Raw genomic sequence first — 10,920 nt, 5'->3', positions numbered from 1 at the left:
TAAACTCACATATATTTTGGATATTAACCCTTACCAGATACTTGGTTTGCAAATATTCTCCCGTTCCACAGATTGTCCTTTCACTGTTGTTTCCTTGCGACAGGTTTTGTGTAAACATAACTCTTTATTTCTCTCTGATAAACGCCCAGGGGTCCAATTTCTAGGTCATATGGTATTTGCATTTTTAGTTTTTCTTTGTTTAAACAAACTGCCACACTGTTTGGCAGAATAGCTGTACCGTTTTACGTTCCTACCAGCAATTTATGAGGTAAGAGAGGTTAGGGCACAAACAGCACAGAGGGATGACCACATACAGAAACAGAGAGAAGGTGGCCACCTACAATCCAAGGAGAGAGGGCCCAGAAGAAACCTACCTGGCCACACCTCAATCTGGCCTCTGCAGAACTGTGAGAACACACATTTCTGTGGTTAAGCGGTATTTTGTTATGACACCCTCGCAAACTCAGGCACCAAGGGAGGTGGGACTTGAGGCTCTTTCAGAGCTGCCCAAGCCCTAAGGCCCTGAGGGTCTGAAGTTCCTCTTCTGGGCCCAGTTACCATCGCCACCTCCCCCAGAGGCTAACAGCTGGAGGCTAACACTCTCTGCCTTTCCCCTTCCCTGAAGGAAAAACTCTGGGAACCAGATGATACCAAGGCAGGTACCTGGTTCCTTCAACGCAGAGATACTACTGCTCCTGCTGCCCTTCTGTGTGTAGGGGAAAAGTAAATGGACCAAGGGGAGGGCAGCCTGGGAGGAACTGTGGGGGCTGCTGGCTGAGCCTGTTCCTTCCAGAGCTCCTGGATCAGGATCCATGACACCAGCCAACAGGCTGGAGTTTGGTGATGCTGCAGGTGGGTCCAGGTGCCATGCACCTCTGCCCATTCCTTAGGATGTCGTATGCATTCCTAGTTCACGAGTACTGGTTCCATGATGGGGTTCATTTTTGTTTGAATAATCCACAAATTACCCAGCCCAAAAAATGCAGGAGCAGATCAGAGCCAATTTGTCTGCTGGGGGATGCCCTGAGCATCACAGATGCCAGATAGGGGACATCCTACATTCAGGTAGAGAGAGAGGACCTACTGTCAGACACATTACCAATATTACAGGCTCTCAGTGCACGTGCCAGGTGTGAAGCTGGTTTTGAGGACACAAGGGATGGAGGGTAGCCCCCTCCACTCTATGGGTTGTCCTGGCATCCCATTCATGAGGACTCTGTGCCCTATGCCCTCTTAACCCTATGACTTCAACTAGCATAAGACATTTTCAACAATATCCTACAAATATCCTTAGTTGAAATTTTTTGCCTTGATGCTGGAAGTTCAAGATCTGAGCTTTAAATTACCCAAAGCAATTAGATACCAGCATCATATACACTCTGTGGACTTAGCAGTCCTCTTCCTCTTTAAACTGCCATAATCTAGGATCCCTGACCTCCACTCATCTCAGGTGACTACAAATAATAATTTACTTCGATGTTTACCCCATGCACACCATGAGCTCTCACTTTCTTAGGCTAGAAAAGAAACAGGACTCTTGCTTGCGCCATCTCACTTAAAACCAATCCCTCAAATTTTCCAAAGATTCTACAGCCTATCACCCAATCTTCATACCAAACTGTATTGGTTAAGTTGTTTTAATTACAAGCAAATGAGCAATATAGGTAAAAAATGAAGAACTGAATAATAGTGGGTAGTTTGCAGAATTACAGCCTTAGAAAGCCTAAAAGCTCGAGTGACCCCAAAGATCTCAGTCATGAGAACACCAGCGTCATCCCTTTAGGGAGCTGCCATTAGATGACACAGACCCAACTGCCTTGCAAACTCCAGAGAGAATCTGATTAGCCAAGACCATCAACGCCATATGGTACAGTATGGTCAGCTGCTCGAAGGAAAAGGAGAGATGGTGTCCTCAAAAGGAGGAATGGAAAACGGGCAGAGAAAAACAGAAAAATACACATTTTAAGTTTTATTTTTGGTATTATGAGTTTATACTAGCATACAGATCTGGAAATGATTTTCATTTAGCATAATACAACCATCCTTCTATGGCTATATACACATTTATAGCTCTTTTTCAACAGCTGCATGTAATTCTACTGAATGAATACACCACAATTAACTTATCCATTTACCCAGCACCCTAATGGTTTCTATTGAGTTCATCATCAAAAATTATTTTTGCTATTATACATTTACCTACATTTGTGCACTTTGGTTTCTGAGTAATAATGATTAAAATGGTATATACACACAGAAATTTATATAGCCAACAATGGAACTGTTTTTGACACAGTCACTAGATATAATCACTTTTCGATGATTTAAAATCAATCTTTTGGGGGGAAAGGTAGATATAACATCATTTTATTTTGCATTTCCTTGATTACTAGTGATAGTGGGTCATTTCCATTAGCTGTTTTTCATCATCTTTGAACGAGCCATTAGATTTGTCCATTTTTTCTACTGAATTGCTGGTGTTACTATTATTTGTAATAATGCTTTGAATATCAGGGGTTATTATCCTTCGTTATGCTGGTTTGCAAATATTTTCTTTCAATCTCATATTTGTATATTTGTCTTTGACTCTGATATTTTCCACACATAAATGTTATCTTAATGTCAGCTCGTGGATTATGTGTGATACTTAAGAAGGCCCACCTCAAAATTATAGAAATAACGTTTTTCTTGTACTCTAATATTGTACTTAGATCTTTCAGAGCTTCATTAGTGTACAAGGTACATTCTTCCCATAGAGCTAAGTGTCCCAACACCATTTGATTAATCCATCTTCCTCCCACTGCAATGAAAAATCCTTTTTACCATACATAAGGGGAATCTAATAGGACCACCCAACCCCTAGCCTCTATTCCCAAGTCGAGAGAATCCCAAAGCTCCATTTTCTAGCACTCATGCCCTCTGGATAAGAGCCCCCCTCATGTGGCCTTCTATGATGCCACAGGCAAGTGGGAAGAGAGAACCCAAAAGCACCAAGATTACTCCTCCAGGGGTGTGGGTAGGCTTTTCTGGGTAATGAAATGTGGTAACGGTTGTACAAATCTGAACATACTAAGTCACCGAATCGTGCACTTTAAATGGGTGAACTGTACGGTACATAAATTGTATCTCAATAAGGTTACAAAAACCGGAAACAACCCTCCACTAGACCCGAAAATCACTATTGATAGTGTGAAGAGAACGCTCACGATCCTTCTAAAACCATCAATTCTTCCTGCAACACCGAAAGTGTAATTATCTACCATAGGACTAACTTACACCCATTGTGTCGAACAGTTTCTTCTGCTTCTAATGCCCGTATGTTCTGGGAACAGTAAGGCACTCCTTGCCATCACTCCCTAGCTCCCTCACTCAGTAATTTCTCGTCATGGTCATACTGCACACTTATCACATAGTATGACTTTCAACTTTGTCTGTCTTCTCCTACTAGGTCTGTGAGGGCAAAAACTTGCATATTTTGCACTCTGTTATATCCCCAGCACCCAAAACAGGGCCTGGAACATATTAGTAAGTGCTCAGTTAATGTTAAGTGAGTATAGTAAGGAATGTAGTACTCACTCACTCACTATTATACCACAATTCTATATTCCATAGATGGTCAGAATCAGCTTGTCAACTTAAAAATATATTGGGATTTTTACTGGACTACTGATTAATTTACATATTTAACACAAGGAGAAATATCTTTGTCAAACTTTCTATTTTACAAAGACAGGTCTAGCTTTCCACTTACTCGACCTTTTAATATTTAAAATACATTCACAAGCTAAATGCAGCATATGTGCTTTTCTTCTGGTACCACTCTTGTCAGTCTCACAGAGTAAGATGGGCAGCTTTACTGTATCTATCGTATGCTCTAGAACAATTCAAACATCACAGGAACTGTTTGTGCTTCTCTACAGGTGAAAGTGTTAAACTACTTTTTTCTGTTTATTTCATGTCTATTAATCTGTTCAAGCTTTCTTGCTTGCTGACTTTAGTTTGCTTTTAATACCTAGCTAGTCCTACATGCTACCAAATGCCTTTGTTCTAACGGGCCTAGTCTAACTGCTAAGCGCCGGGGAAAGTGAGCATCCCTCACCAGCAGTGCTACAAACCCTTGTATTTATTCATTCGGAGGGAGTGGTAAGCCAACATGTAATCTTGTCCATCACAGACTCTTTCAGCTCTGAATGTGTTCATTTTTCTACCTCCTAGGAACACAGACAATCCTGTCTTCTCTAAAATGTATAGGCTTCTTAGCCTTGAACTACTAGATTTTACATGCAGCTGAACATGACAGCAAGGAAACCTTTACCTTAATGACACTAATTATACGTCAATGGTTGTGCACTAAGCCCTTCAGATGGACCAACTTATTCTTAAAGACAAATGTTTTAAATGGGAAAGTAGCACAGATTTTTATTTTTAAAAGATTAAGCTGGCTATAGTGTTAAAAATGCACTTGAGGGGAGCAAGAGGGATAATGGCTATAACACTATGGTAAAAATAAAAATGAGATGGTTTCATCTTGGACTATGATGATAGGACATAGACCGGAAAAGAGTGGACAGATCCTAGAGGCAATCAGAAGATTGAATCTAGAGGATTTGGTGGTATGGGGGTGAGGAGGAGGGAATAATTGAGGAGGACTCTCCAGTATGAATTCGCTGATGATGCGCAAGATGTACACTCTGCCTGAAGGCTTTCCCACATTCTTTACATTCATAGGGCCTTTCTCCAGTATGAATTCTCTGATGAAGTGTGAGATGGGCAATCTGGCTGAAGGCTTTGCTACATTCCTTACACTCATAAGGTTTTTCTCCTGTATGAATTCTTTGATGTAGAGTAAGAGATTTACGATGGCTAAACGCTTTCCCACAAACATTACAGTCATAAGGTTTCTCGCCTGTGTGACACCTCTGGTGACAAATCAGGGACGCCCTCTGTCGGAATGCCTTTCCACATTCAAGACATACATATGGTCTTTTGCCAGTGTGGAGTCTCTGATGTTGAACAAGATAGGAGCCATCACTAAAGGCCTTCCCACATTCAATACATTCATAAGGCTTCTCACCAGTGTGAACTCTCTGGTGTTGAACAAGGTGTGCAATCTGACTGAAAGCCTTACCACACTCCTTACATTCATAAGGTTTCTCTCCAGTGTGTATTTTCTGATGTTGTGCAAGGTGCGCATTCTGGCTGAAAGTTTTGCTGCATTCCTTACATGCATAAGGTTTCTCTCCAGTATGAATTCTCTGATGATGAGCAAGGTGTGTACTCTGCCGAAAAGCCTTCCCACATTCTTTACATTCGTAGGGTTTCTCCCCAGTATGAACTCTCTGATGAAGAGTAAGTGAGCCACGATGGCTAAAGGCCTTCTCACAGATATTACACTCATAAGGTTTCTCTCCGGTATGAATTCTCTGATGTACAGTCAGGGATGAGCCATGGCTAAAAGCCTTCCCACACACATGACATTTGTAAGGTCTCTCTCCAGTATGAATTCTCTTATGCTGAATAAGGCCTATGTGATCAGTGAAAGCCTTCCCACAATCAATGCAATCGAATGGTTTCTCTCCAGTGTGGTAATACCGCCGATGACGTATAAGAGAAGCATTCTGCCTGAAAGCTCTCCCACAGTCAACACATTCATATGGTCTTTTTCCAGTGTGAATCCTTCGATGATGAGATAGGGATGAGCAATCACTAAAGGCCTTCCCACATTCGATACATTCATAGGGTCTCTCTCCAGTGTGAACTCTCTGATGTTGAGCCAGGTGTGCAAGCTGGCTGAAGGCCTTATTACACTGCTTACACTGATACGGTTTCTCTCCAGTATGAACTCTCTGATGTTGAATAAGATGAGCGTTCTGACTGAAGGCTTTCCCACATTCAGTACATTCAAAGGGTTTTTCTCCTGTATGTATTCTCTGATGTTGGGCGAGGTGAGCACTCTGGCTGAAGGCTTTCCCACATTCAGTACATTCATAGGGTTTCTCGCCGGTATGAATTCTTTGATGAAGAGTGAGTGTTGAGATTTTACTGAACGTTTTCTCACAGTCATTACATTTCAGAAGTTTCTTTTCTCCGTAGACTTGCCTGTGTTTTTTCACAAAAGAATGTGTTTTTAAACTTGTATTATCGGTCTCAAAATTATATATTCTCTCTTTGATGGGAAATACCTGCTTTAAATAAGATGATCTCTTCAGATGAAAAACTGTCCCAGATTTGTTAAAGTGGTCTCTTCTCTCAATAAGGGCATCTATATGAGTGACGGTCTCCTGACTGAAGTGTGTCTTCTGACTTACCAGCTCCCTCTTAAATAGGTCTTCACATTTCCAGTTTACCCCTAATGTGGGACATTTAAGGTCATAGCTTGGAAGTCTTTCCATTATCTTTGCCTGGGATAATTTTTCTTCATAAATGCCCTGGTTTGGAGATAATTCCTTGGTCATCCAAACATACTCCAAGTCTGAAAGATATTGAGAAAGCAAATGTCTCCTTTACTTAACACTAGAAGAATGGAAACTTCCAAAATGAAACCGTGTTAATCAATTACTGAAGACCACAGAGGTCTTTGACAATTCTTACAGAAAGTTAGGCAATGCAACCATCCTTGCATTTCTGGAATAAACTCTCCTGGGCTCTGGCATATTATTTCAAGATGATTTTTTATTCAAAATTATGTACCAATATTCATAATTGAAATTTTTATTTTCCTTTTTTGATGCTATTTTGGTAATATTCTGGCCTCAAGTGTTATGTTGTCTTCATAAACATAATTTCTTAAAATTCTTTTTTAAATTCTCTGTCATGGAACATTTTAAATAATGTTAATATTTTTCCTTACAGGTTTTACAGAATTTATTTGTGAAACTATTGGGAGTTGTTGCTTCTGTTCTTGGGGAAAGCAGTTCTGAGATAACTTTCTACATTTCTTCTATGGTAACCAGTCTGGTTAAAATTTCTCTCTCTTCTGGTGTAGGTTACGGTAATTTATATTCTCCTAAAACATTACCCATCTCATCCAGGTTTTCGAATTCCTTATAGAAAATTGAGGAAAACAGATTCATATGATTCTTTTTTTTATATGATTCTTTTAAGTACCTAAGTGTCAATGGTTACTTAGTATCATTTCTTGTTTTCTCTCATTTGTTTACATATTTGACAGCTTATATATTTTATTGGTTTTCTAAAGAAGCACCAATTTGGTTTTCATTATATCTACTATTTACTAGTTCATTTACTCCTACTTTTACCTCCAGCACTGTAAGTCACTATATATAACTTCAGTTTACCTCAGACTCATTATTTTCTTTCTAACATCCTGAGTTGGATACTTATTTATTTTTTTTATTTCTTATTTATGAATATACACCATTAGGGCTAAAAGTGACCTACCCAAATCTTCTTGAACCTCTGAGAACTGGAAGCAGGAAAAAGCCATACTACAAGGTACAGAATAAACTGTAACCATCTCACCTGAGGCTTATTTCACTGTAACATATAATCTATAACTCTTATCTAGCTTTCATACCAGAAAAACACCCATCAAGCAAGGCAGGGGAAAAAATAAATAAATTTAAAAAAATTAACTGGGCCAAAAATCCCAATGAGTACAACAAAAGTGGGAAGATGATGAACATAGAGAAAGGAGGTAAAGTTAGCTAACTAATTTATTCATTCTTTATGAATATCAAATGATGATGTTATAAATCTCAAATGGATCAATTTTAAAATACAGATTTACAAATACATAAAGACATAAAGGTAACAATTTCTTTTTTTTTTTTTTAAAGATTTTATTTATTTATTTGACAGACAGAGATCACAAGTAGGCAGAGAGGCAGGCAGAGAGACAGGAGGAAGCAGGCTCCCCGCTGAACAGAGAGCCCGATGCGGGGCTCGATCCCAGGATGCCGGGACCGCGACCCGAGCCGAAGGCAGAGGCCCTAACCCACTGAGCCACCCAGGCGCCCCAAGGTAACAACTTCTAAGACTAAAAACCTTTTCATTTCAAGAAGTAGGATGGTGTAAAAGGAAAAAAAAAACCCAGATATAAACAACAAAGCAAACACCAAAGACAAAAATAATTAAAGCAAAGGGAAGAGAATAGCTGTAATAGTTGTTAACCTGATAAGCTCACATTTTAAAGAAAACACTTAAACCAGTTTAAAAAACTAAACACAAATTTGTCTAAAGAATTCAGAAATGTAAGGGTGCCTTGGTGGCTCAGTCAGTTAAGCAGCTGCCTTTGGCTCAGATCATGATCCCAGGGTCCTGGGATCGAGCCCCACATCAAGCTCCCTGTTTAGCGGAGAGCCCGCTTTCCCTCTCCCTCTGCCTGACTCTCTGCCTACTTGTGATCTCTCTCTCTCTGTCAAATAAATATCTTAAAAAAAAAAAAAAAGAATTCAGAAATGTTGAACATCAGAGATGATTATAACAATATGGTACTTGAGAACTAGGTAAACATCACAGAACATAATAGAGCTCACAAACAGACTGTGGTGTCTGCAGGAAATCAGTAAAGGTAAAAGTGGCATGTCACACCAGTGGAGAAGATCCACTTAAAATAGTGTTAGAACAAAAAGTTTCCATTTGAGAGGGATTTTAAGAGGTGTTTTCCAACAAGTGTCAGAGAAGAAATATCTTTTCTTTTTTTTTAACAGAAGAAACCTCTTGAGAATAGTTCCCCAACTTTAATTATCTGCCTTACCTGAGCAGAGGCCTCTTGTCATCTCTCCTTCCATCATCCACGGCTCTCTACCTTGCTCCAGCAAGGAGATTATGTCTGGTTTAGAAAGGCAAAGACCTGTACAGAAGGAAAGATAAGAAAATAGGCTATGTTGTGGAGACTGCAGAGTTATGAGCAATCCAAAAGGTACTGAGAGAAAAGGGATATGACAAGGAAATGCTGATAAAGGCATAAAAGACTACTGAGGTGGAAAGACTCCAATGAGGAGGAGGAGGACACTCTTACCCAATGAAAGCAGGTTCCTGTAGTTCTCTAGCATCACTTTCTTGTATAAAGTCCTTTGGGCAAGATTCAGCCATTCCCATTCATCTTGGGAGAAGTCTATGGCCACATCCGTAAAAGTCACTGAATCCTGAAATGACACAAAAATAACCTTGCTCAGTGTTCATGCCATTACTTAGCTAGCTCTACGGGTCAAGGGCAACGCTGTTCATGCTACGGGGGAAACGAAAACCCAAACATTCTGCATATATAATTACACCCGGGCCCAAACCAGTTAGCCACTGGACAACTTTTCTGCCTAGTTATATTAGCTCTTCAAACATTCATGATTTTATGGTGCTGAGAAGAGACTGTCATACGGATAAATGTTGACTGCATTTAAGACAGAACATCAAGTACTAAATTGCAGTTGACCCTTGAACAGCACAGATCTGAACTTCACAAGTTCACTGACATGTGAGTTTTTTTCCACCAGTAAGTACAGTACTGTGTTATTTTCTCTTCCATATGACTTTAACAATTTATTTTCTCTAGCTCATTTTTTGTAAGAATGTAACATGTAATACACACAACATACAAAATATGTACTGATCAACTGTTTATATTATCAGTAAGGCTTCCAGTTAACAGTAGGCTCTTAGGAGTCACGTCTGGGGGGAACAAAGTTATATGTGGGTTTTCTATGTGGAGATCAAAGTCAACCACCATGTTGTTTAAAGATCAACTGTATTTATGTTAGAAGCTACATCACTTTTCTTTTTTTTTTTTAAAGATTTTTTATTTATTTATTTGACAGAGAGAGAGAGACAGATCACAGGTAGGCAGGGAGGCAGACAGAGAGAGGAGGAAGCAGGCTCTCCGAGGAGCAGAGAGCCAGATGTGGGGCTCAATCCCAGGACCCTGGGATCATGACCTGAGCCGAAGGCAGAGGCTTTAACCCACTGAGCCACCCAGGCGCCCCGCTACATCATTTTTCTACATGGAGAAATTAAAGAGTTCTGGGGCTGGGGGGTAAAGCTTCAAGGAAGGATGCTGACCTGATGAACATGATTTCAACCTCCACAATACAGTCTAAGAAATCTTAGTGTTCTGAGATGTCAAGAGGTATGTCTAAAAAATGAAAGAAAAAAATGCCTAGCAATATTTTTTTCCTTTTGACATAAAAGTATGTGTGCATTAGGAAAACACACTGATGAGAAGTATCCAAAGAGATCATATGAGATGAGCACAACCTGTTTTGTTACATGGGCTGAATTTCCTAACCAACCAGCAAGTTGGTTCCTGACAGATTTTCCATTTCTTACTTTGTGATTTCACTTACATCAACATTTAAGAACGAGTTCTGAATAAATACCAATTGTGAATAAAACCAGACAAAAAGGTCAGATTATTCCAAAGAATTCAGGCTCTGGCACAGTCTAGCTAGACGAGCTTGTAAAGTTAATTAGCTGCACGTGCCTCAGCTTTCCCACATGAAAAATGGGAATTATTTTGGTAGCTGCATTGTGAGAATTTAATGGGGTAACAGTCACAGTACCTGGCTAAGTGCTCAAGAATTGTTACCTAGGATAATAATGAAGGAGGGATAGGAAAGGAGTAGAAGGAGGAGGTGGCCAATAACAGGGGAAAACATTTGGTTTAATATATCAAGTTTTACTTGTGTTTTATCTAATTTCAATATACTGTGTTAGTTAAGAACATGGTCTCTGAAGCCAGACTATGTTCAAATCCTGTTCTGTTCAGTAAGGTGAAGATACTAGTTTTGCTTTTAATATTTGAAGATATTTTAAATAACTCAGAGGAACAGTGTATTGTATTTACATATATATATATTTACCATTTCTGTTGTACTTTCTCATTCCTGATGTTCCAGTTCCCTTCTTATAACTTCGATCTGAAGAATCTCCTTTTGCAATTCTTTGAGAAATCCATCAATGAAT

The 10,920-nt window shown here is 39.6% G+C and overlaps 1 protein-coding gene across 4 annotated transcripts in view; it reads right to left on the bottom strand.

Moving 5' to 3' along the window:
• Window positions 1-2,758: 2,758 nt before the first annotated feature.
• LOC123930989 (zinc finger protein 470) overlaps window positions 2,759-10,920 on the bottom strand; it is a 71,715-nt gene continuing 63,553 nt past the window's right edge. For 3 of the 4 annotated variants that reach the window (XM_045987577.1, XM_045987579.1, XM_045987578.1), the window contains 3 exons: window positions 8,984-9,110; window positions 8,720-8,815; window positions 2,759-6,472 (listed from right to left, as the gene is read on the bottom strand). In XM_045987577.1, the coding sequence (XP_045843533.1) occupies window positions 4,599-6,472; window positions 8,720-8,815; window positions 8,984-9,110 (2,097 nt within the window). In that variant the 3' untranslated portion in view covers window positions 2,759-4,598. The remainder of the gene's footprint in view (window positions 6,473-8,719; window positions 8,816-8,983; window positions 9,111-10,920) is intronic. The other variant, XM_045987580.1, reaches the window with a different exon arrangement.

This window comes from Meles meles, chromosome 19 (assembly GCF_922984935.1).
Source record: "Meles meles chromosome 19, mMelMel3.1 paternal haplotype, whole genome shotgun sequence".
Classification (NCBI taxonomy): Eukaryota; Metazoa; Chordata; class Mammalia; order Carnivora; family Mustelidae; genus Meles; species Meles meles.
Note: the sequence above shows the minus strand (reverse complement) of the source record. Positions and strands in the feature narration are given on the sequence as shown.